The sequence below is a fragment of the Xyrauchen texanus genome, chromosome 27, assembly GCF_025860055.1.
Source record: "Xyrauchen texanus isolate HMW12.3.18 chromosome 27, RBS_HiC_50CHRs, whole genome shotgun sequence".
NCBI lineage: Eukaryota > Metazoa > Chordata > Actinopteri > Cypriniformes > Catostomidae > Xyrauchen > Xyrauchen texanus.
This window is the reverse complement of record NC_068302.1, coordinates 37761814-37789502: the sequence shown is the minus strand read 5'-3', so window position 1 is coordinate 37789502 and position 27689 is coordinate 37761814. Positions and strand designations below refer to the sequence as shown.

At 35.6% G+C, this 27689-nt stretch overlaps 1 protein-coding gene across 1 annotated transcript; it reads left to right on the top strand.

Moving 5' to 3' along the window:
* Positions 1-3454: 3454 nt before the first annotated feature.
* asic1a (acid-sensing (proton-gated) ion channel 1a) lies at positions 3455-27220 on the top strand. The gene is made up of 11 exons (XM_052093765.1): positions 3455-3644; positions 6100-6529; positions 9452-9647; positions 17594-17741; positions 20246-20373; positions 20451-20601; positions 23531-23587; positions 23734-23887; positions 25065-25156; positions 25238-25317; positions 26012-27220. Exons 2-11 carry the CDS (start codon positions 6168-6170, stop codon positions 26132-26134), a joined length of 1491 nt encoding a protein of 496 aa, XP_051949725.1. The 5' UTR covers positions 3455-3644; positions 6100-6167; the 3' UTR covers positions 26135-27220.
* The last annotated feature ends 469 nt before the right edge of the window (positions 27221-27689 follow it).

Sequence of the window (27689 nt, the reverse complement as noted above, 5' to 3'; positions counted from 1 at the left end):
AAACACAACACACTGCAGCACTATTTTAACACATAGTGCTTCTGTTTTACGGGACTCTAACTAGAATGTCAGAAAAAGTATTTCTTCCTCTTGACTTAAACGTATCAGACAGGATGTGAGCATATGTGAGAGAGAAAGAGACTGTGTGTGATCACATTTGCAGAGCCATAAACTTGTCACACTGATGTGGCCATTTCTTCCCTGATGCATTTAAAAAAATGTCCTATTCATATTTAATCACAAGAAATTAATATTTACTTACTCTAAAGCAAAGCCTCAATATGAGGCCATTTAACAAAAGATGCCATGTGATGTTAAATGGACAAGACCTGTATAAACCACTATACTGGTCTGTGTGGTAAAATGTTTCATTGTGGGTTAATCTCAGCATCAGGATCAAATATGTTAGCTGGATAGGCATAACAAAAGAAAGTACAGTTTACATTTTATTAACGTATCTGTTCCCTGAGAATTAACCCCATGACATTGCCATTTCAAGTGATTTGTTCTCGCAGTTGTGCTACAGGAATTGATCGTTTGAAAAGATGAGTGATTTGTCCTACCCTTACAATACTTGCAGTACCATAGTACATGGTATTACCTTGGTGTGTATCCATAAACATATTATTACCACGGTACACATCCAAAAAACATTTACATATATAAAAAACATAGTATTACCATGGTACATATCCAAAAGCATGGTATTACCATGGTACATATTCAAAAACATGGTAATATCATGGTATATATAAAATAACATGTGCACATATGGCACATATCCAAAAAAAACAAGCAAACAAAAAACAGTATTACCATGGCAAATATCTAAAAACATGGTATTACCATGTTACATACTGTACCTAAAAACATGGTAATGCCATGGTACATATCCAAAAACATTGTATTACAATGGTACATATCCAAAAACTTGGTAATACCATGGTACATATTCAAAAACATGGTAATATCATGGTACATATAAAATAACGTGCACTTATGGCACATATCCAAAAAACAAAAAACAGTATTACCATGGCAAATATCTAAAAACATATTACATACTGTACCTAAAAACATGGTAATGCCATGGTACATAACCAAAAACATGGTAATACCATGGTGCATAACCAAAAACATGGTATTACCATGGTACATATCCAAAACATGGTAATACCATGGTACATACTGTATCTAAAAACATGGTATTACCATGTTACATACTGTATCTAAAAACATGGTATTATCATGGTACATATCCAAAAACATGGTAATACCATGGTACATATTGTATCTAAAAACATGGTATTACCATGGTACATATCCAAAAACATGGTAATACCATGGTACATATTCAAAAACATGGTAATACCATGGTACATATCCAAAACATGGTATTACCATGTTACATACTGTATCTAAAAACATGGTACTACCATGTTAGATATTGTATCTAAAAACACGGTAATACCATGGTACAAATCCAAAAACAAGGTATTATCATGGTACATAATGTATCTAAAAACATGGTAATGCCATGGTACATAAACAAAAACATGGTAATACCATGGTACATAAACAAAAACATGGTAATACCATGGTGCATAACCAAAAACATGGTATTACCATGGTACATTTCCAAAAACATGGTAATACCATGGTACATACTGTATCTAAAAACATGGTATTACCATGGTTCATATCCAAAAACATGGTATTACCATGGTACATACTGTATCTAAAAACATGGTATTACCATGGTACATATCCAAACACTTGGTAATACCATGGTACATAAACAAAAACATGGTAGTGCCATGGTACATAAACAAAAACATGGTAATACCATGGTACATAAACAAAAACATGGTAATACCATGGTGCATAACAAAAAACATGGTATTACCATGGTACATTTCCAAAAACATGGTAATACCATGGTACATACTGTATCTAAAAACATGGTATTACCATGGTTCATATCCAAAAACATGGTATTACCATGGTACATACTGTATCTAAAAACATGGTATTACCATGGTACATATCCAAACACTTGGTAATACCATGGTACATAAACAAAAACATGGTAGTGCCATGGTACATAAACAAAAACATGGTAATACCATGGTGCATAAACAAAAACATGGTAATACCATGGTGCATAACCAAAAACATGGTATTACCATGGTACATTTCCAAAAACATGGTAATACCATGGTACATACTGGTACCATGGTACATACTGGTACCAGTATATCTAAAAACATAATACCATGTTTTTAGATACAGTATATACCATGGTTCATATCCAAAAACATGGTATTACCATGGTATATACTGTATCTAAAAACATGGTATTACCATGGTACATATCCAAACACTTGGTAATACCATGGTACATAACAAAAAACATGGTAATACCATGATACTTATCAAATAACATGATATTACCATGGCACATATCCAAAAACATGGTATTACCATGTTATATACTGTATGTAAAAACATGGTAATGCCATGGTACATAACCAAAAACATGGTAATACCATGGTACATAACCAAAAACATGGTATTACCATGGTACATATCCAAAAACATGGTAATACCATGTTACATACTGTATCTAATAACATTGTAATACCATGGTACATACCCAAAAACATAGTAATACCATGGTACATAACCAAAAACATAGTAATACCATGGTACATGACCAAAAACATGGTAATACCATGGTACATATTCAAAAACATGGTAATACCATGTTACATACTGTATCTAATAACATGGTAATACCATGGTGCATAACCAAAAACATGGTATTACCATGGTACTTATCCAAAAACATGGTATTACCATGTTACATACAGTATCTAAAAACATGGTACATATCCAAAAAACATGGTAATACCATGGTACAAATCCAAAAAAAGGTATTATCATGGTACATATCCAAAAACATGGTATGGCACATTAAAAACAAAACATGGTATTATCATGTTTTTACTATTGTGCATATCCAAATATATGGTATTGCCATGGTACATATCCAAAAACATGGTACTACCAATGCACAAATACACAAGAAAAAACAACATAGTATTACCATGGGACATATCTAAAAACATAGCAATACCATGGTACATACAGTATCCAAAAACATGGTTTTACCTTGGTACATATCAAAAAACATAAAAATACCATGATAAATATCAAAAACATGGTATTACAATAGTAGGCCACACACCCAAAATATGGTAACCGTAACAACATGGTATTTTGTGGTCATTGTTGTTAGTGTACAATTAATTCACAATGTCAGGGGTTCATGGCACGCCCTCACAACTCACTCTCTCTCGCTCTCTCTCTCTCTCTTCAGCCAGAAAAGCTGGAACAGAATTGTGACACACACACACACACACAAACGCGCACGAGAAGAGAGATTGTGAGAAATGCACGATGCAGGCGCTTCACTCTGACTGAATCGCTTTTCTTTAATCGTTTCATTGCTGATATGGATTTTCATCTGTCTGTCGGATGGATCGCATGCTCGGCTGATTTCTGCATGAATGCTGGTGAAATATTTGGATAACTAAACTAGGGTCTGTTTTCATGCTCTGCATCTTTCTGAAGTGCTTCAGGTAATGATCGCGATCTACAAGTGAGAAATCCACGCTACTTTGTTTCATTTGCTGTCGCTTTGATCTGCACAATTCTATTATAATGTGTGTAATACAATGTTACAAGTAGCCTAGCCTATTGTGATTTTTCATGTCGATTCGATTTGAATGTAAAATACATTCACCGGGGATTTAATTTTATTTCTATGACAGGATTTATCACGAAGAAAATGGCCGGGTCGTAGTTTAACAGAAAATATTTAATTAATTAATTAATTAATTAATAATATAATAATAATTAAAAAAAAAAAGAAATGGGATTTTGTATTAAAAAAATGAAGTCTATTTTGTAACAGATTTTTTTTATTATTATTTATTCATTTATTTTTGCATTGTAACAATATTTTCTTGACAATTGAACACAATGATTTTTACTAAGTTGGCGGGAATTAACGGCAGCTTTAGCCTCCATAATTTTTTGAAAATAATGTTATAATGCAAACGAATCTCAACGAATGGTTAATGGCCATTTTTATTTTTATAGACTAAATAAAATTACCTATTTTTATTTATAAATTTGGGGTGAAATAAGACATTTGTGAATGTGAGGCTTTGTGAGATTCAGCTGACTATTGTTGATTGATCTGTAATGCTTTACAGAAGTTTATTAATATAAATATATTTACTGTATGTGCATGTTAATTTTTTTATAGCGATTTATTTTATTTATTTATGTATTTGGCTTGTTTTGACACACTATAATTAAGCCCTATATGAAACTTGGTGTGTCTGTAGGTGTTTCAACAAGATGTATAGGCTATAGATTTGCATATATGTACATATTCACTGATCAACCACAATATTAAAACCACCTGCCTAATATTGTGTAGGTCCCCCTCGTGCGCCAAAACAGCGCCAACCCGCATCTCAGAAGCATTCTGATATTATATTCTTCTCTCCACAATTGTACAGAGCGGTTATCAATACTCAAATAATACTAATACTCAAACCAGCCTGTCTGGCACCAACAATCAGCCATGTGATTATCTAATCAGCCAATCGTGTGGCAGCAGTGCAGTGCAGATATGGGTCAGGCGCTTCAGTTAATGTTCACATCAACCATCAGAATGGGGAAAAATGTGATCTCAGTGATTTGGACTGTGGCATGATTGTAACTGCTGATCTCCTGGGATTTTAACACACGACAGTCTCTAGAGATTACGCCGAATGGAGCCGAAAACAAAAAATATCCAGTGGGTGTCAGTCCTGTGGATGGAAATGCCTTGTTGATGAGAGAGGTCAACAGAGAATGGCCAGACTGTTTCGAACTGACAAAGTCTACAGAAACTCAGATAACCACTCTGTACAATTGTGGTGAGAAGAATATCATCTCTAAATGCTAATCTGAGATGCGGGTTGGCGCAGTTTTGGTGATACGTGGGGGGCCTACACAATGTTAGGCAGGTGGTTTTAATGTTGTGGCTGATCGGTGTATATAAAGGAATATAAATTCCGGGTTCAATACAAGTAAAGCTCAAGCAACAGCATTTGTGGCATAATGTATACCACAAAAATGTATTTGACTTTTCTTTAAAAAAAAAAGCAAAAATCTTAGTTTTATTCAGCAAAAACATGATTTTAGTGTGATAAAATCACTTACTACGATTTTCTGTGTAACGCTATATCCAATTTACAAATTTGTTGCTATGACGTCTTAACACCATAAACCCTGTAATCCTGGTAAATGATGGTGGTGGTGTAATGGACTAAAGCACATAACTGATAATCAGAAGGTTGCTGGTTTGACCCCCACAGCCACCACCATTGTGTCCTTGAGCAAGGCACTTAACTCCAGGTTGCTCCGGGGGGATTGTCCCTGTAATAAGTGCACTGTAAATCGCTTTGGATTAAAGCCTCTGCCAAATGCATAAATGTAAATGATTTAAACAACTTTACAGCTCAAATAATACATGAGTTTCAACAAAAAATGTAAATGCTTGTATAAAATTAAAAGCTTCACATTTCTGCATTCAACCCCTATAAAAATTGGCCCCATTCACTTCCATTGTAAGTAAGTGTCTCCTGTAACCTCTATTTCTGGGACAGGTCTAAATTATTTATGTGGTAATCAACATTATGCCACAAATGCTGGAACCCAGAAAATTCCTTTAAGTGTCTTGTATTGATTTGTCATCAAGAACACAATGGGGATAGTTCATGGATCAACCCTTGTGGGGTTTGAACCTGCACCTTTTCAGTAACCACTCCAGATCACAACATTATATCGTGATTGAGTGCAACCAAGATGTTGCACCCCAAAATTACACCTTCTTGAGTATATTGAGTAGACACTGATTAATTTATGTTTACAAGATTCAAACAACATACCTAATATTGAACCACGTTGCTTGCATATGAAATATCATTGACACAGAAACTAAAATGTATGTATTTCTGTGTTTTAACATTTTCTTAGGGAGTGTTTCATAGCTTCCCACCTGTGCCACAAGACAAACTTGAAGACGACCATTGAAGACAACAGTGATGGATCTTAAAGTGGAACCTTTGGATATTGACTATGACCAACCCCTTCCCCTCCAAGTGTTCGCTCATACCTCGACTCTGCATGGCATCTCTCATATTTTCTCATATGAGAAGATCACAGCCAAATGCTGCCTATGGGTGGTATTTTTTCTAAGCTCTTTGACCTTCCTCCTGTACGTGTGCATCGATCGGATTCAGTTCTACTTGGAATACCCCCACGTCACCAAGCTTGACGAGATCACGACGCCCGTGATGGTCTTCCCTGCGGTAACGATTTGCAATCTCAACTCTATCCGCTTCAGCAAAATCACACGTAATGACCTGTACCACGCAGGGGAGCTGCTGGCGCTGTTAAACTCGAGGTGAGGGAACACAAATCAGCCTGCACGCAAAAGCCGCTGTGGTAAAGTTTTATAAATAATGAGGATGAGTCACTGTGGTGTGATTCACTTCATAGACTGTGTGCTCTCGACCTCTGTATTTCCCGCTTGAATGCACAAGCACACTGAAGTGTGAATGATTAGCATGATTTTTTGGACTTGAAAAGCGGAAATTAAAATGCAGCTGTGGTATTTCTCAGAGTTCTCTGGGGAGTCCCTGATTCTCGAAGGGGCCGTTCACACAGGACATGTTCTAGCTTTCCATTTGTACTGATTTTTAATAGTTGGTCTATGTAAACATGCTAGACGAATGTGGTTTCAAAGACTCCTGTCGAGGAATAGTTCACCCAAAATATTTAATTGTTCCAAACCTGTATGAACTCAAAAGGAGATGTTTAGCAGAATGTTCATGTTGTTTTTTCCCCATACAGCAAAAGTTCATGTTGACTTAGGGCTTTCAAGCTCCAAAAAATAACAAAAATCCTGTTAAACTATTCCATATGACTCAGTCAGGGCTGGACTGGTAATCTGGAATGCCGGGTATTTTCCCGGTGGGCCGACACACTTTGGGGCCGATCAAGGGCGGACTGGCCATTGGGAGAACCGAGCAGGCCAGCGAGTTGGGCTAGTTGCTATGCAAAATCCTGGGCCAATTTCTCTTCCCAGCCCTGGACTCAGTCTTCTGAAGTCGTGAGAAACAGACCCAAATTTGAGTCATTATTTACTTATAAAATCTTCTCTGCTGCAGCTCTAAAATCTCATTCATTTTCACGTATGTTCTTATATATCTATATTCCAATTTACATTCAAATACAATACAATATTGGGTGAGTTTTAAAGTAATTCACTACAATTAATTACGTGTAAGTAAATTGTAATTAAAACACTTTACTAATTACTTCATTGGAAAAGTAATCACATAACAAATTATTTTACTTTAAGTTACTTTTAATAACACTGAATGTTTTTGTTTTCCGCTCAACAAATAAAAAACAAATAAAAATAATGTTTATATTTCTTTCGTTCATTGTTGCATGAAAGTCATACACTCGCACCACGTTACTCCCTTATAATGAATTGTTAAATTCTTCATAAAAATATGTGTTAACCAAGTAACATCCTAAAAATGAATTGAATTAATTGCTTATCTCATTACAAGAATATTAAATGTAATGCTTTTCACTACTTTTGACAAAAAAAATGAATTTGTTTATAGTAACTAATTAATTTGGAATCAGATTACACCCAACACTAAAAATAATGTTAATTTGAATGCAATAATATATTCAAAATATGTCAAATCATGTCTGACGTCAATGATGCCAAACATTATCGGTTGTCATGTGTCTCATGATGCTTATTTATATCACACAAAGATTTGAGAGCCTTGGCAGAGAAGATGATTTTCAGAAGAACTTTTATCGTGCTTTTTTTATTTTTGAGCCTGACAGTCTCTAGTCACAGTTCACATTCATTGTCCAGAAAAGGGCAGCATTAATAACTGCTCAACATCTCCTTTTGTGTTCAAAGGAAGACAGAAAATCATTGCATATGTTGCACTCCATCTAGCTGTTTGTAATGCAAGAACGCTTCCTGTGTGAACAGCCCTGAAGTCGTGATTTTACTGTATACAGATCAGTCGGTCTTATCTTGTGGTGTCGCTAACTGAAAGTTGCGCTCTGATTATTGTCTCTTTTTTTAATTAAGAAAAGTGACCAGTCGACAGAGGAATGGCAGATGGCACATTTCTTGTTGGACTGCTTAGGTGAAACTCGTTGTGAAATGAAAAATCTTGTGAAATTTGATTTTTGGCTTAAGCGTCAGTATTTGCTGCCAATTGAACAAACGGGAAGTCGTGATTTAGTTACTGCAATGCTGTAACACCCAGCAGATGTGATGTGATGTGGGTTTCAATTGGACTTTAGTCGTGCCTGCTGCTGCATTCCAAGTGTCTCTGTCCCTGCACACGCGCACGCACACACACACACACACACACACTGTCTATCTTATCTAGCTATTTATTTCTTATCACAGTTAAAGAGCACATGGATCTTGTCATTGTGTCATTATTTGGACTCACAAAAAAAATTGTAATTGAGATTCAGTCTTGTGCAATAATTATTCATTTGTATGACACCTGTTTGAACAATGCTGACAAAGTTGTTATCTGAAATTTGGGATTAAATCTCATTGAAATATACTGTAGACTAATTTGTAACATTTTACCATAAGGGTTTATTCATTGAAGTAAATTAATTACATTACTTAAAATGACCTAACAATGAACAATATCTTTACAGCACTTAAATCTCGATTGATTTCATCATTAATTAATATTTACACTGGCAAGAAAAAGTATGTCAACCCTTAGGAATTACCTGCGTTTATGTATAAATTTGTCTTAAAATCTGGTTTTATCTTCATCTAAGTTACAATAATGAACAAACACAAACTGTTTTAACTGATAACACGCACATAATGAATACATTATTTAAACATTCACATAACAAAGAAAACATCAATAGCAAACAAATAAAGCAATTATAAACTAATAAAACAATACTAAACAAATAAAACAATTGTTAACAAATAAATCAATAATAAATAAATAGTAAACAAAGCAATAGTAAACAAATAAAGTAATAATACAAAAGCAATATTAAATAAAGCAATAATAAACAAAACAGACAAAAGAAAGCAAATAAAGCAATAATAAACAAAAAAGCAATAGTAAACAAATAAATAAATAGTAAACAAATAAAGCAATAGTTAACAAATAAACCAATAATAAAAAAATTATCAATATTAAACAAATGTGCTTTGGGATTTATTATAAAAGCATGTCAACGGTCAAATTCTCTCAGTCACTGATCATTCTCTTTCTCTTTCTTTCTTTCTCTGTAGAAATGAGATTCGGGATGCTCACCTGGTTGAAGAGAGTGTAATCGAGGTCCTCAAGAGCAAAGCCGACTTCCGCCAATTCAAGCCGCGTCCCTTCAACATGTGGGAGTTCTATAATAGAACAGGACATGACATCAAAGACATGCTTCTCTCCTGCCAGTTCAGAGGCTGTCCTTGCCGACCGGAAGACTTCAGCGTGGTGAGATACTCTAGAGATTCACAACAGCAGATTTCTTTGAGCTTGTTTACTTTGAAGTACTGCTTCCCCTAGAGTGCTGATTTGATACAGAGCTCTCCATGGTACTGAAAAGTTCAAAAGTTCTGAAAGAGCCAGAGGCATTTTTTTAAGGATTTAGCCAAATGCTGGGCTGTGTTATTTGACAGTCCTATCTTTCATGCTACCCGAATAAAATGTACAGCTTTCAGAATTTCCCAGGGTTCACAGTGTGTTGTAGTGGTTGACCATATATCTCCAAGGTCGATAAATCAGCCGATATTCTGAATTGTTTAATTATCGGCATCTGCCAATACATTTTCCCGTTTGGATGATTCGTTTATCATTAGCTGACAGAGAATTTATTTCATATGTAAGCAAAAGGGACATTGTAACTGAATAATACCCATATGAATCGATATCGAATCAAATCGAGAGATTGTGACCTGGAATTGAATTAAGAAATCTGTATCAATACCCAGACCTAGGCCCTACCATAGTTAGTTAGTAAGATTTCAAACAAGGTGAAATGTCTCCTTTGTCTTCCACTCAACAAGGACATTTTCAAAAAGTCACAATCAAATCTGTTTTCATTCTTGCTGTGTTACTTTTATTTTTTAATACTTAAGTACGATTTAATGTGGTATTTTTTTACTTTCACTCAAGTATGTTTCTTTTAATTAAGTAAAATTTTCACTCAGTATCCATACTTTCACTTAAGTATAATTTTCAAATACTTTTTACACCCCTGTTCAGTACTATGGTATATATATATAAAAGTACCATGTGAAATATGACTCTGACTCTGTGTGAGCACTGGTGCAAGAGTTCACAGTGACACTGTAATGATTATGATGCTGCAAAGGTTGCTTTGATGATGTAAACGTGTTTCTCTCCAAGTTTCCATGACGACATGTGGATCTGACTCCCCCATGCCTGTTTAAAACATCTGAAGTCCTTTGTGTATTTGTGTGTTTGTTTGCTGGTGATAACGCTCTACTTACTCAAATGCCAAAATGAGCAAATACAAAGCCAAAATACAGGGATTTTTCTTTATCTAAATATAAATGCTTGTATAACAGCATTAGTGGTTCCCTGATGAGGAAAGAGTCTCCAAAGAGCCAGACTGCTGGCAGATAAAGCAGGTTTCTTCTCCTCGATGATTTGTGAAAAAGTGCTTCGAATCCCATTCGCACTAGACTACTTTAAACTCCCACAACAGGTCAGAAATACCCGGCAGCCTTTAAAATAGGTCAGTGTTAAATATTAGATGTTTGGTGGGACATTCTATTCTTTATCTTCTGACTTTACTGACTCAGCCTTTTGGGAGGAAAATAGTGCAGAGAAGTACACCAGACTTTGTGTAATTTTTAATGGCTCTCTTCTGTTTAGGTTCACAACCAGCTCTCTTTTTTTCAGACTTCTATGTGTTTTAGGTTCCCAGCACTCTATAAGACACTATGGTGACAATTAAATGCTTGATGGGTTAAGTTCTAGAAGGAGGCTTGCTTGCTCCATTGGCCTTGATGACTGAAGTCATTTGGCGTGACTGCTATTTATATACTCTCCAAGCTGTTTTTGGCACTTTCTATGAATAGTGTACACTTTAGTGTCCTTAAAATTAAAATAAATAAATAAATAAAATGCATTAATGTCACAAATCGTTTGTAAAAAAAAAAAGAAAATCCTGAAATTACTGTAAAAAAACTGCCAGCTTTGGTTGCAAGAAATTTCCCATAAAAATTACAGTGACAGGTAACACATGTGACACTAAAATACACTAAACGACATAAAAAGTAATAGTAAACTCCTTAATATATTTAACTGATATAATAATAGAAAGAAACTTGAAGATTTAAACAAAATACAATCAAATGTGATGGGCCATGCAGTGACTTTGTTTGTATTGTCTCGTTAAATATCAAGTAAAATTTCACCGTTACCTAAAAGGTACAGTAATTGGTACAGTACGGAGCCCCTTAGAGGACATGGCACAAATGTTTGTTTTTTAAACAGTTTTGCTTGCCCTCGCAATAGTTTGCAGGACAGGGTTAAAATATGGTTACTGTAGTAAAACCATGGTAAACTAATTGCAAGGAAATGCAATTTCCAAGTGCACACAAATGCACATGATATTCCAATTGCAGGTGCACACAAAACTGTGGAATGAATTTCCAGCCTTCACACGATCTGCTGATACCATCTCAACATTCAAGAACCAGCTGAAAACAAATCTGTTCCATGAGCACTTAACCAATCAACACTAATTGTACATACTATTGAACTTAACTTGCACTCACTGTACACATCACAAAAAATTAAATTCTTCTCTTTCTCATTATTCTGCGCAAGCACCTATACTATTCCAGCCACCTTGAGAGCTTGGCAGTACAACACTAGATGTTGTTGAACTTTGTATGACAAATTGCTTGCTATGTTCCTCATTTGTAAGTCGCTTTGGATAAAAGCAAATAAAATTCTTGTAACATTTTTCACTGCAAACGTTAAGAAAACTACCAGTTAACAATTAACATATTTTTATTGTAGCATTTTTAAATCTTTCCCCTGTTTTTACAGTGTATTATCTAGCATAAAATTAACATGGTATGAAAAGTAGGTCATTTTAAACACATCAAAAGTCTGTATCCCGCCTCTTAAAATGGTTATTTAAAAATGTCTTGTCTAACTGCATGATTTTGCCCCATTACAAAAAAACTGCATCCCTTACAATTGTGAATCCAAGAATTTTTATACAAATGTTAGCTTTGACTGCATTCAGGTCAACCGATCAACCCTGTTATCTGTTATTTTGTAAGATTAAAAAAAATGATCAAACAAATACTTTCCTTTAATTTTATGGGAAATCTAAGTTTATTAATAACTACAACCCCAGAAATATGTAGTCTGATAAATATGTTTATTAAGGCTACATTTGCAACTCTGTTACTTGCAACCCTGTTATTGTTATTCTATTGTGTTTTTTTTATAATAATTTGTTTTAAATCTATCAATTTTGTCCATTTATTACAAGCAAAAATATGATTACTTTTACTAGAATTATTATTTATATATGCTAGAAAATAACAACAAATTACACAAATCAGGGTTTTAAATTGTATTTAGATGTTTGACACCCAAATTTGGGTTACAGGGTTGCAAAAATTGGGGAAACTGAAAGTGAAATATATAAATTAATAATATTAATATTAATATTAATAATTTGATAATATTTTTTTAAGATTATAAGCACCATTGGTTAAAAAGAAAAATTTCGTTTATTTTGTATGAGATTCAGGCCTTAATCATGGATAGTGCCTTTTATCTACTTCACCATTTAATTGAAATTTAATTGTATTTATTTATTTATTAAGTGTACCATAATAGAGAGACAGAGAGATTGAGAGATAAAGAAAAGATAAAACACACACACGATTTACTTTTCTGTACAGAGATTTCTTCTTTAATAACTAAAGACAATGTTTCAGATCTTCAGTTGCTCGCTGAATTATTGTGTAATGAATAATCGCACATGGTAATTAGACAGTGATTAAAGTGCCTTTGCATGCAGTCTGTACTCTCACCCCTCCTAAATGATGTTTACAGCTAATCATGACAGCTAATTGGGCTCTGGAGTGTTGCCAAGGAGACACCGGATGATTGGGGGGTGGAGGGGGGTTGCATGAGGAATGAGGACCAATGAGAAAACACTCACAGACTATTAAATACTAACTATACTCTGAATCTTTAACACAGTTCCTCTATTAAAATGTTTTTTAGACTTCATTATAATGTTGTTAATGCCAAAGTAGTAAGTGTAATACAGGAAGTGACAGCATCACAAAGATTATATACTGTATATGGACACATTTTGGCATGTTAGTCTGAATTTCAAATTACAATTTTTAAAACTAGATTTTTCCATTATTCTGGAGAAGATATGAGTGGTGCTTGCCTATGTAAGTCATGACCATTGTGCTGGGGGGTTGTGGATGTTTGCCAGGCTGTTGCTATGCAGTTGCTTGGGTGTTTTAGGTTGTTAAGATCTGGTGGTTGATAAAACAGGCTAAAAAATCCCATTTACTTAAATTAATGGAGGAACTTGAGCCCTATTTAGAGACTAAAATATCATAGAGTCTAGGGGTTGGGCTCTTTTGACTTGGGTAAGTAGGCAACCACCTAGCAACCAGCCAGAACACCCTAGCAACTGCATAGCAACCTGCTGGAAACCACCCACAAAACCTTAGCACTGTGTTGGTGAATTTTGTACGGGCATGCACCACTCGTTCATGTAAAAAAAAATTCTAGTTTTCAATAGTGAATAAAAATATTAAAATATCCTTACCATTTTATTAATTAGATACAGCATTTTATTTATGACATGCATCACAAAGTCCTTCATCTATCTCTCTCTCTCTTCTGTTGGATTGGTGTAATCAGTATTTCTTACAGCCCCTGTGGCACAAACCTCTCTCACCTACCAGGAACTTAAATCAGGCAGCTCTGTCAGACAGACGTGCCCTCATGGGGACCTACAGCCCATGGATAGTCATGATTCAGGTCAGCTGGTCAGATAGACAGATTAGACAGATTTCAGAAAGAGTGAGATGCTACAGGGTTTGTTGCTAGAAATAGCAAAGCTGATGCCTGAACAAGACTGAGTTATACTGGAAATGCATGTGTGTATATTGTTTATAGTTATACTATTGTGAGATGTTGCTAAATATAAGCATGAAAGGTTATGAATGCTGAATTAGAGCCGAATAAGGATTGCATTTGCTTTGTGGAACCAACACGTCACTGACATTAGTTTATATTTTAATTAGGCTAAATCTAGTTTTTACAAATAATAACTTGCCTGACGGTTTATTTAGCAACCGGAGATATTTATAGTCCGCTCAGCTTGTAGAACCCTTCAGGTTCAAAAATGCATTTGTTTTTTCATGAAACACAAAGGTAGGCATAGTTATTTTTTTATTACACATAAAACAATTAATCAAACAACAATCAAACAAAAAAAACAATTAGTTCTGCGCTGTACTCTCCTCCTGCCTTGGTTGTCTGGACAGCTGCGTAAAACTCCCGCAGGGTCTCATTCAGAGCAGCAGCGGTGTAATTTTCAAAGCTGGAGTCCATTTCTTTTTGAACAATAAAGTCTCTGAGTGTATTTACTGCCCATTTCGTATTTTTTTTTCGTGTTGATCTCATCTTTTTCGTCTTCTATTTGATTCAATTCTCCCGGTGTTATCTCTTTGTGTCGTTTCTCCATTTTATTTACATTTTTTCTTTCTTCAGCAGCATCCCAGTCGTCAAAGTTGTCATATTCTCCATAAATGTTAAAAGAAATAACGAAGTCGCTCATTGTTGTATTATTAGGCTATGTAATATCTAACTAACGTTAGATGTTTGTTTTGATAGAGCAAATTGTTAACGGATACTTTGACTGCCTGTTGCTATGGTTACTCACAGCTGTTGTAGGCAGCGCATTTATTTATTAATTTCGAATGGTAAACAGGCAGTTTCACCAGAACTACTTTACTAGGTGTCCTCTATCACTTTTTAACGGACACCCTGCAGCCAATCAGAATCGAGTATTCACCCAGACCATGGTATAACAAAGATTAATACATTCTATAAAAATAGATATTGTTCATTGTTAGTTCATGATACTTACATTTACATTTATGCATTTGGCAGATGCTTTTATCCAAAGCGACTTGCAGTGCACTTATTACAGGGACAATCCCCCCCGGAGCAACCTGGAGTTAAGTGTCTTACTCAAGGACACAATGGTGGTGGCTGTGGGGATCGAACCAGCGACCTTCTGATTAACAGTTTACCAGTTATGTGGTTTAGACCACTACACCACCACCACCAGTCAGTACTTAATGCATTAACTAATGTTAACGAATGGAACCTTAATATAAGTGTTGTTGTCATTGCTGATTAAATTACCTTGCCATTCATTACCTTAGCAACTGTTCATTTCTAAGATAAATTATGAATTAATGTTAGCAAATCAGGTGTAACAGTATTAATAAATCAAAGAAGAATTCAAGTATATCTTACCAGGTTAAAATGAGGATCCACTCTGCCAGTGTCACTCAGTAACTGCCTGTAAATTCCTTCAGAAAACAGTGTTACATTGGATTACTAGAGAAAACTGTGACAATGTTACAATGGATAATGTTGCATTGTGTCACCACAATAATTAAAATACAACCTAGTTTAATGTTTGTAGTATACTAGTTTCAATGAAACACTAGGGTACCCCCCAAGATCATTTTTTTTGATGGTGGTCCCTAAACCTTTATGGGACTTGCCAGAAAATAAGACTCATTTAGCTGGTTCATGCAGTAACAAGCATTTGCTACAAAACTACAATTCCCATTATCTGGACTATAATACTAAAATAGATAGATAAAGCATTCATTACATAGCTAATGCATGGCTTTGCACGTCATTTTGTTGCATTGGTGCTAAAAAACGCTTCCTGCCTTCGCTAGTAATTTAAAAAGAGAGAAAGAAATATTCAGAAATTCAGAAATCACCAAACGGGTTTGTTCTTTCCGACTAAAATCACATCGTATTTATGACTTAAACACACCATATTACTCAGTCAGTGTCAATACAAACACTTCTACATGGTCATAGATGCTCAGTGGACACAGCACAGGGTTGTTTTTATGGTAGGATTTGCAGTATTGATGCAGATTGTTTGTGTACTGCTCACAGTAACACTAATGGATGCTGATAGGGACAACAGGGGAGGTCACGTTGACTCAGGCCTGATGGATCATAGGAGACAGAACACAGATACTAAACATCTCAGGTATTAACACACAAGCACATGATCAGGTGATGGAGCTGTTTTTAAAGGGAATGTTTCAAAATGCTTTAAATGTTTAATTAACAAAGAGAACAAAGAAGCGGTACTGAGCCCTGATTGTGTGTCCGTGTGTGTGTGTTTCTTGTTTCTTGTTTCTCTCAGTGGGTGCTCTGTTTCCATAGGAACAAGCTCCTTTTAATAACTCTCAGCAGGTCTAAAATTAACTTTTTAGTTGTTTTCCTTGTCTTGCTTCCTCGTGCTCCTTCCCTCCATAATTGTTTATGTTTCCTTAAATTTTAATACATGTCAGTTGGAATACAGAATCAACATGTTTTTCTTGTAATTTCACATTATTTAGTTCTTATAATTTCACTTACATGGTCCAAATTAATTTATGCTGACCCTTCCAAAACAGCATCGTGGTGGTATAGCAATGGTATCAAATGGTAATACCATGGTACTTTGATATATATCATGGGACTGCATGATTACCATATTCATGTACCTTGGTACTTACATGGGATTCCAAGGTAACATAATATATTATTATGTTTTGCTTTTTGTTAGTGTACTGTATATGGATTCACAAATCCAGTGGTTTATGCACACAAAACTGTTATTTATGTCTGTTAAAACATTATCTAGACAAAATTCCCCAAGGTACTTTAAAGAATACCATGGTACATGTCTTAAACATATGCTATTAAACTTCAATAAGTCATTCATTCAGCATGATTTTATGTCAAAGCAGCACCAAGTGAGATCACAAAAATAAACTCCCCATTATTATTTGTCTATATTATTATCTTTATATTTTACGGTACTTGTTTTTCTTGTGATCTTGAAATTAAAGTTATCTTAACAAGACATGGCAGTAATAGTAATGCATGATCTAATTTTCCATTTAGATTTTACAGATAACTTGGAATTATCAATAAACTATCACCCTGGTACAGTTATCATAAATATTTGCAAAATATATATATTTTTTTATGTTTTTGTTTCGTTGGTGGAGTGGTTATACTGTACTTTAGTTTTCTCTCACAAATAAGTGTTTGTATGGCTATGTGCGAGACCTTGTGTTTTTTTGTGTTTGTGTTTTCAGGTATTCACACATTACGGAAAGTGTTACACCTTTAACTCTGGTAACAGCGGGCCGCCACTGGTCAGTGTTAAAGGAGGAATGGGGAACGGTCTGGAGATAATGATGGACATTCAGCAGGATGAATATTTACCTGTGTGGGGAGAGACAGGTGAGAGAACACATGTGTAAACATCAGGCTGTCACACTGCAGTATTGGGGAAGCTGTTTTGTGTCAAGCTACAAGCTACTCATAATTTAAAGTACTTAAACTTCAGTCAAGATAAATAAATAAAAAATTATTTACTACACTCTAAGCTACTAACTTAAAGTAGTGAACTACACTGAAGTTATATAAAGAGTCAACATCTTCTAAATTATTTAATTTATTTATTCTATATTTAACCAGGAATTAAAACTCACTGAGATTAAGAATCTCTTTTACAGAAGTGTCCTGACCAAGACAGGCAGCTTAAATAACACATATAACAATATGAATACAAATACAAAATATATTCTAAAAAAGTTTAAAAAGTGTAAAAAAATCATATTTTAAGACATATTTAAATTGATACATCTTTCTCAAATTCTCGAATAAGAGATTTAAATGTACAGATTGACACCAGACTTTTTATCTTTTAACAAATCATTTTGTAGCATGTCCCAATCACAGGGGGCAGAATCCCGAAAAGCTTTTTTCCCTAATTCTGTTTCTGTAGAAATTCTGAGATTGTAAGGAATACATCACAGCGATTTTCTGTTGGGTAAGAGAACAGAGATGTGATTGCTATAATCCCAAAATAGAGTCTACGTGTGGACAATGAGTGCCAAGGGACCATATTATACAGCTATTATAAGTGCACCATGATAAATAGTGTCTAACGAGCATAAAAAATAGGTTTATACAAAACATCTCCATAATCAAGCACAGGCAGAATAGTAGCAGAGACTAGTTTCTTTTTTGCATCAAATGAAAACAGGACTTATTTCTGGAATAAAAACCTTCTGGAGTTTAGTCCCTAACTGTTTACATGAGACTGAAAAGAAAATTATTTAAGAATAAAACCAAGATATATATATTCAGACGCAGACTCTATCGTAGTACCCTGCAAAGTGCGAAGATATGCGTTATAGATTTAGAGAAAAACATGGCTTTAATTTTAGCAAGTTTTAAGCTATCAAATGCAGACTGTAATTGACACACAGCTTAATGTATAGTGGGAGCACAACAATAAATAACAGTGTCGTTGGCATAGAAATGAAAACTAGAATTTATAATAGCAAAATCAAGGCAATTAATATAAATAGTAAAAAGTAGTAGCCCAAGTACTGACCCCTGTGGAACACCCTTGGCATTCTGTGAAGGCGCATATGAGGGACCTGCCGTTCACACCCATTGTGTTCTGTCATTTAAATCGTTTTCAAACCAAGATATAGGGTTATTGGATAGTCCTATATTTTTAAGTTTAAGTTTCAATATATCACGATCAACAGTATCGAAGAGTTACTTTAGATAAATCAATAAAAGTGGATGCACAATTATGTCCTTTATCTAAGGCCTTGATGATGTAATTTATGACATCATCATTTATGATTGTATAATTGTCAGCCTTAATTATAACGTACTTCAGAAGGTCCCCAAACACATAATTCAGCATATGCGAACTCAGCCGAGAAAACATGAATGTACATCACGTTTGATGTCCCATTGTTCCAACACACAATTACCGGTTTATACATTTTCCAGAGATGTAGAAGGATACTTGCTGGTGTTATATCTAATTGTGTTCCCTGTCGGAATCTGTTTCCCCCTAGCCCTGATAGGGTATGGTGTTATGGTTATGGTTAGGGTAGATAGGTTATTGTAGGCAAGGGTTAGGGTAGGTAGGGTATGGTAGGGAAGGGCTAGGCTAGGCTTAGGTTTGTGCATGGTGCAACGCATTCTGACAGCGTAAAATGTTACCGTGAGATATTGTTCCCATCATAAAAATCTACTGGGATAAAACGGGGAAACAACACCGGGATTGGAGTTTGTTTGATCGTTGGACAGGATGAATAATAAAGTTAACAAAATTGTTGGCACAACTCGTCCTTGCTGCATTGTTTTTTAGATACCACAAGGTCTGCAGCCTGCAATCCACTAAACTTGATCCAGCCGTCCAGGCCAATAATGTCGGCCACGCACCCTCGATCGAAGCTAAAAATCCTGATTCAGACGACAACGTCAATGTTTATCACTCATCTAGACAGTTGTAATTGTTCATGCAACCGCATAGATTCTGAGCAAAAACAAACACCCAGACAGGCCAGTGAAAAACCAACAGTGAAAAAACAGGCCTCAGACAGCTCCAGGTCACAGACCCGAACCTGCCAACTGGAAATCCTGGTACAAACAGTAAAGTTGATGTCTGATATATTATAAGATACAATTGATATCCTAATTGTTAATCACAGATTTAAATGTGCTGAAATTTGACACTATATGCTACAACACTGCTTGTTGGAAAAGTACCTTGTTATTAAAAAAGCTATACTGTTTTGAAAACAGCTAAAAGATTACAATAAGTTAGTAGCATCTATTTTTTGTTAGTTACTCCCCAAATCTGTCACACTTTAAGAACCCTTTCTTCACTCTCATTATCTCTCTCTCTCTCTCTCTCTCTCACTTTCTCACAGATGAGTCGTCATTTGAGGCAGGAATCAAAGTTCAGATCCACAGTCAAGATGAGCCTCCGTTTATAGATCAGCTAGGCTTCGGAGTCGCACCAGGATTCCAAACGTTTGTTTCCTGTCAAGAGCAGCGAGTAGGTGTTGTGTTAATATGTGATTCACTTGGATAATTTTTTCACTGTTGTTTCATCACTGGTGATATTTTTTTTAGCTGATATATCTTCCTGCTCCATGGGGGAGCTGCAAGTCAAGTACACCGAGCTCAGATTACTTTAAAACGTACAGCATCAGTGCCTGTCGTACAGACTGCGAGACACGTTACCTGGTGGAAAACTGCAACTGTCGTATGGTGCACATGCCTGGTGAGTTCCTGCACCATTTAAAGCTGAAAAAATTAGATTGAAGTTTGTTTTCAAACAGCTTTCCTGAATGCTCCCTCCATTTGCTATTGATCGAACTCACACCATTGGTTGATCAGACTAACAAAGCAATGTTTGAAAGCACCACAGAGCTGCATGTTTAAATTTTTAAGGGATGACAATCTACAAATGAGTTACTTGTAGTTATCTCTGCATACACTGCCTGGCCAAAATAAAGTAGCATACTCTGATATTTCATTGGACCGCCTTTATCTTTGATTACCGCGAATTCGTCTTGGCATTGTTTCAACAACCTTATGCAATGTCACAACGTTTATTTCCATCCAGAGTTGCATATATTTTTCTCCGAGATTTTGTATTGATGACAGGAGAGTTGAACCACTCTGTAAAGTCTTCTCCAGCACATCCCAAATACTTTCAGTGGGGGTTAAGGTCAGGACTCTGCGGTGGCCAATTCATGTGTGAAAATTATTCCTTATGCTCCCTGAACCACTCTTTCACAATTTGAGCCCGATTAATATTGGCATTGTCATCCTGGAATATGCCGTCAGGGAAGATAAAATCCATTGATGGGATATTCTGGTCATTCAATACATTCGGGTAGTCAGCTGACTTCATTTTATTGCTGCATAACGATGCAGAGCCTAGACCTGACCAGTTGAAGCAACCCCAGATCATAACACTGCCTCCAGATGCTTGTACAGTGGGCACTATGCATGACGGGTGCATCGCTTCATGCGCTTCCCTTCTTACCCTGACGCACCCATCGCATTGGAATAGGGTCAATCTGGATTCAACAGATCACATGACCTTTTTCCATTGCTCCACAGTCAAATCTTTATAATCCCTAGCAAATTGAAGTCGTTTTTTTCAGATTAGAATCACTAACAAGTGGCTTTCTTGTGGCCATATTGCATTCTCATTGCATTGTGCATGTGGAAATGCTCTTACTTTCACTATAAACATTTCTGTGATTTCTGCTGTACATGTTTTACGATGTGACTTCACCAAGAGTCAATACCATCTTTCAAGATTTTTTTACGACCACATTTTTTCCACAAAGCTTATGGTTCACCACTATCCATGCCCCTTCTGAAATACAGTAACGTCTTCCAACATGGATGTGAGAAGCTACATACTGCATCAATAAGGTTAAAAGAATTGTTGCCAGCTGAAACATATTAATCCCTGCTTTAATGATCAAATCATAGGCTCTTAAGTATCTGCTTATTTAAATCCAATCAGCGATTAATCGGTGTGTATTAAAGGAGAAGTTCACCCAAAAAATTTTAATCTCTCATAATTTACTCACTCCATGCCATCCCTGATGTAAATGACTTTCTTTCTTCTGCAGAACACAAGCAAAGATTTTTAGAAGAATATCTCTGCTGTGTTGGTCCATTCAGTGCAAGTGAATGGTGACCAGAACTTTGAAGCTCCAAAAGGCTCTATAAAATAAATCCATAAGTTTTCAGTGGTTTAATCCATGTCTTATGAAGTGATCTAATCGGTTTGGGGTGAGAACGGACCAAAATGTAACTCCTTTTTCATTATAAATCTTAAAATCTAAAGTTTGTAGGCACAATTATGATTTCAAGTTTGATTACATTTCCTAATGCCATCTAGCTCTCTGTGCATGCTTCAAGCACTTGCAAGTGTAATAAAGCTTGAAATAATGATCGTGCCTAGAGACTGCAGCTGTCATGATTTATAGTGAAAATTGTTTTATGGTGAAATATATGGAGAAAAAGGAGTTATATTTTGGTCTGTTCTCACCCAAAACCAATTACATCGCTTCAGAAGACATGGATTAAAGAGTCCTTTTGGAGCTTCAAAGTTTTGGTCACCATTCACTTACATTGTATGGACCTACAGAGCTGAGATATTCTTCTAAAATATTTGTTTGTGTTCAGCAGAAGAAAGAAAGATATAAATGATGAGTAAATGATGAGAGAATTTAACATTTTTGGTGAACTATTCCTTTAAACTGGCATATGAAAATGTATTGTAACATAGAAACATTACACTCAACATTTTTCAAACAGTACTTAGTTTGATAAATTCACAAAGAACACTTAACATGCACTTGGCAATCGTAGGCAATTTTTCAATGACGACACTTAAAGTAGCTTATTTAATGCCACAGATACTCTAATGCTAGTTATTCTAATTTTACAATTCATAAGGAACGTCAGGCCAATTTTTAAAAAGTGGATGGAGGAAGCAATTTGAGGTTTCATTTCACAACACAACAATATGTGAACACATATTTTTGTGTTACGAAATGATAATGAAACCTCAAGTTGCTCCATCCACTGTCTATGACCTTCTGTTTCTTATAAGGCATTGTGCACTTGTTAATTACAAGTTATTATTCTTAAAGGGATAGTGCAGCCAAAAATCTAAATGATGACATTTACTCACCATTATGTTGTTCCAAACAAACATGCATCGTTTTCTTTCTTCTGTAGGGTACAAATGGAGATATTTTAAAGAATGTGTATGCTGATCTTTTTTGAATGAAAAGTTCATTAGAGGAGGGGCTGTCAAGCTTTAAAAATGACAACCAAAACAAAATGCACCATAAAGGTATTATAAAAGTGGTCCATGTGAAGTCATCTGAAGTGATACAACACAGGACACATCTTTTAAGTCAAACCTGCCTTCATGTGTAAATTACAGCACACGTGTTGTATTGGACACTTTTATGGTGCTTTTTTGTCCTTGTCGGAGCTCCCTTTTCCTTTTCATTTTATGGAAAAGATTAGCCTAGGCATTCTACTAAATATCTCATTTTGTATTCTACGGAAGATAGAAAGTCCTACATGTTCAGAAAGAGTGAGTAAATGACAACAGACGTGTACATTTTGGTGAACTATTCTGGTATTGAAGATATTTACTGTCCTCACAGGTGATGCACCATACTGCACCCCTGTGTTATATAAGGAATGTGCTCATCCAGCGCTTGGTAAGAAACTTTTAGTATTAAGCATTATGTTACACTTACATTACGTTACTGCGTTAAATTACGGCTTTAATGTGCCTTTCAGTTTCACCGTCATTTTAATGTCTGCAATGCAATGATTTGTGTTTCTTGCTGTTACGGTTGCACAGATTTCCTCTTTGAAGTGGACAATGACTACTGTTCATGTGAGACTCCATGCAACATCACTCGCTACAGTAAAGAGCTCTCCTTCGTCAAGATCCCCAGCAAAGCATCAGTCAAATACCTAGCAAAGAAGTACAGCAAATCAGAGAACTACATAGCGTGAGTGTTGCATAAACATTTATTTGTTGCCGTAGTGACACAGTGCCTGTTTTCCATCACAGCTGGGATGTGGAGCTAGGCCACATCCACATTTATACATATTAGGTTGAAAACTGGATTTGCTACATTATTTTACACCTTTACATCCAGAGTTAATTTTTACACAGCTTTTTGTTTTAGTCACAGTGTTTTGACAAAAATGTTCTTTAAATGTAATCAATATTTTGCAATGTCATAATTATTCATTTTACTCAGTTTTATTTTGACTAAAATTGCATATATGATTTTTGTCCATGAAAATAGTTGACGATATAAAATATAAAACTATGAAAATTGTTTTAGTTGATGATAATGTGCAAAATGGCAAAACCGTGTGTCAGACTTTAAAAGGTAAAACTTTAAGAATATATAAACATGTCTTTTTCATCTTGACTTTGTTATTGCTGACAAAATCAAAAACACTTAGTCAACGAACATATTCATCAGTAATTTTGTTTATAAGATTAACAGTGCTCTCATCCACTGGAACATCATTGTCCTCCACTGAATACGCTCTTAAGCACCAGGTAGGACAAAATGAATCAACAGAAAACAAAGTTATCAACTGGAACCCTCTTAGTGTGGATGTGACCCTAGTTTCATTATTTCAGTGTTGATTCAGTAACAATTAAATTTACTGTTATATTATAATGAATTTAGGAACATCACAAGCAGGGCTGGACTGGTTTGGTTCGTTGTACTTTTCTGCATATCGCGGCGCCGTTTTGTGGTCCGTTCTGCATAACAACTGCATTTTTTCGGCACGTTTTGTGGACGCACCACTGGCCTGCTCGGTTCTCCCGCTGGCCAGTCCACCCATGATTAGCCCCAAAGTGCGCCGGCCCACCGGGAAAATGCCCAGTATGCCAGATTGCCAGTCCAGCCCTGATCACAAGCAGTTTGCAAGAGCCAACAGTTTCTGTATCTGTATAATATCTGCATTCTAACAAGTTTCAAGAGTAAAGAGTAGTACAGAAGATACATCAGAAGAAATGCAAATTAGTGACAAAAAGAGATTTTCTTCAAATTTAAAATCTAAAAGAAAGTGCTTTTATGGTTGTTGTTGTTGTCTAGTTAAGTGCTCATGGGAAACCTGGAAAGTGACTTGACATGTTGATCTTTGTTTTATGCTTTGCAGTGAGAATGTTCTGGTGCTGGACGTGTTCTTTGAAGCATTAAACTATGAAACCATCGAGCAAAGAAAAGCTTATGAGGTGGCTGGTCTGTTGGGTAAGTCAGATGTGACTTCCTTGATAATGTACCGTTGATCTCTTTGCATCTACAGTGCTTCAGCTCAGTCTTTGTTTGTAGGTGATATTGGAGGACAGATGGGGCTTTTCATTGGCGCTAGTGTTCTTACGATTTTGGAGCTTTTTGACTACCTTTATGAGGTAAGGTCCTTAAAGTAATGTATCAGTTTTCTGTCCTGCCATAAAGCTTGGATTTATTTGTGTGATAAAATTGTTTTATAGTTTACTAAAGGAATAGTTCTTCCAAAAATAAACAATTTACTCACCTTAAAATGAATGAATTAATTAATCACATCAGTTAATTACGATTAATCACAGAATTTGAAAGTGTTGAAGTTTGACTCTAAATATATTTAGTTTCATGTCAAAATGCACAGTATAAAGATAGAAATTAACTCAAATCAAACATTTCCCAAAGTCTAAATGGGAGTTTGATTAATTGAAAGAACTAGTCTCCAGATCGGTTGCATTTTCATCGCAATGGGCATTAAATCTCTTAAATTCTCATCCTCCACAATATTAATCAGCATCAGACTGTGGCTATCTGCTTTGTTTTAGCAATCGTGAAGCCAAATTTCTTGCATTGTCCTTTTTTAATATGCTGATTTTTATGGTTAACGCATTCCTGTGCATGTTAACATGCTCAATGATGCTGAGCTCCATTGGTTCTTGCATATAACATGATCAGTTGTGACTTGAAAAAGTTGAACATGTTAAGAAAGTCAAACAGTAGCGACAAGGGGGTGATTACATGACTATTTCTAGAACTATCCCTTTAAGGAAAACAACCCAGTTCTCTTTGTCTTTCACTTTTTTCTTTCTTTCATCAATCAAGGTAATGAAATACAGATTATGCCGCTGTTCGGACAAGAAACATCACAACAACAACAACAACAGCGATCATGGCACTGTACTTAGCCTGGATGATGTCAAATGTCACGTCAGTAAATTTCATTAACATTCCTGCAATATTCCAGCTATTCGCCTGCCACTCATTTTCAGATTACATTCTACGTTTAGCAGGTCATATATTCTGTGACATCACAACACCAGCAAGGTTTGTCTGTTCTACTGACTGTACTTGCATCTTCTGGTCGTACTCTCTTTTAGGCTGTAAGAATTTTTCTAGGAGTTTTTCAAATGTTTTGTGGTTTTCCAAACAACTGTATATGCTGTATTGTTAAGGCAGGAATGTAAGTAACATAAAATATTCATTAAATGGTTTAAATCTTCTGTGTGTCAGGCCTTTACAATAGAAATGTGCCTGAAAGCTTGAGGGGTTACTGTATGTCATATTTTATCAATTCAGTGCATTTTAATGGCTATGATATGGCTGTAAATGCATTGTGACAGAAAATTAATTGCACAGGCCATGCCTAAGAGGAAACGGTACTTTGAAAAGGCCTGTAAGTGCTTAGAGCTACAGGATCTATGATATGAGCATAATATAATCAGCTAGTGTCAGTTCAGAGCAACGTCCCATAGATATTTCAAGGGGGTGCATGTGTGCTTGGCAAGAGTTTTTTACGCAATGCCATGTTTGTTGCAGACGTATGCATGTCCTGTGCATGTCTGTAGATTTGTCTGTTAATGTTGTGTGCCACTGTTTCTATTGGCTGTGTGTGTGTGTGTGTGTGTGTGTGTGTGTGTGTGTGTGTGTGTGTGTGTGTGTGTGTGTGTGTGTGAGAGAGCATGTATTTATCACTTTGTGGGTACCAAATGTCCCCATAAGGATAGTAAAACCCGAAATTTTTGACCTTGTGGGGACATTTTGTCGGTCCCCATGAGGAGAACAGCTTATAAATCATACTAAATTATGTTTTTTGAAAATGTAAAAATGCAGAATGTTTTCTGTGAGGGTTAGGTTTAGGGGTAGGGTTAGGTTTAGGGGATAGAATATAAAGTTTGTACAGTATAAAAACCATTATGTCTATGGAAAGTCCCCATAAAACATGGAAACACCACGTGTGTGTGTGTGTGTGTGTGTGTGTGTGTGTGTGTGTGTGTGTGTGAGAGAGAGAGAGAGAGAGAGAGAGAGAGAGAGCTTGACTTCCGCATGCATGGATGTGTATGTCTGTTTGTAAATATCTTTGTGCATGTATATATTACATGTGATAATCACTAGAATGGATGAGGAAAAGTTAGAGCTACAGGGTGTTTGGTAGTTTCAAAACAAGAAATTATGTATTTTTTAAGTCTGTGATGCACATGAAATGTGTCGAATGCCAGCTGATAGAATGTATTGTTTTCTTAATTTTGCTGTCGGGTTTATGGCAATTTTTCAGTTTCTGATTTAAATGTATGAGATACACTACACTATACTCTACTAATCTCATATGCAGTAGACTACTGTCTGATTTGTTTTCAGAAATAACCAATATTCTATATTTAAGTTAAATGTTTGTCAAAAAGCAAGAGTATTAAATTTACTAATACAAATTTTCAGTTGGTTCATTTCTGTATTCTTTTGATTGTTATCATGTGGCTGTAATAAAATATTATTTTTATATGTA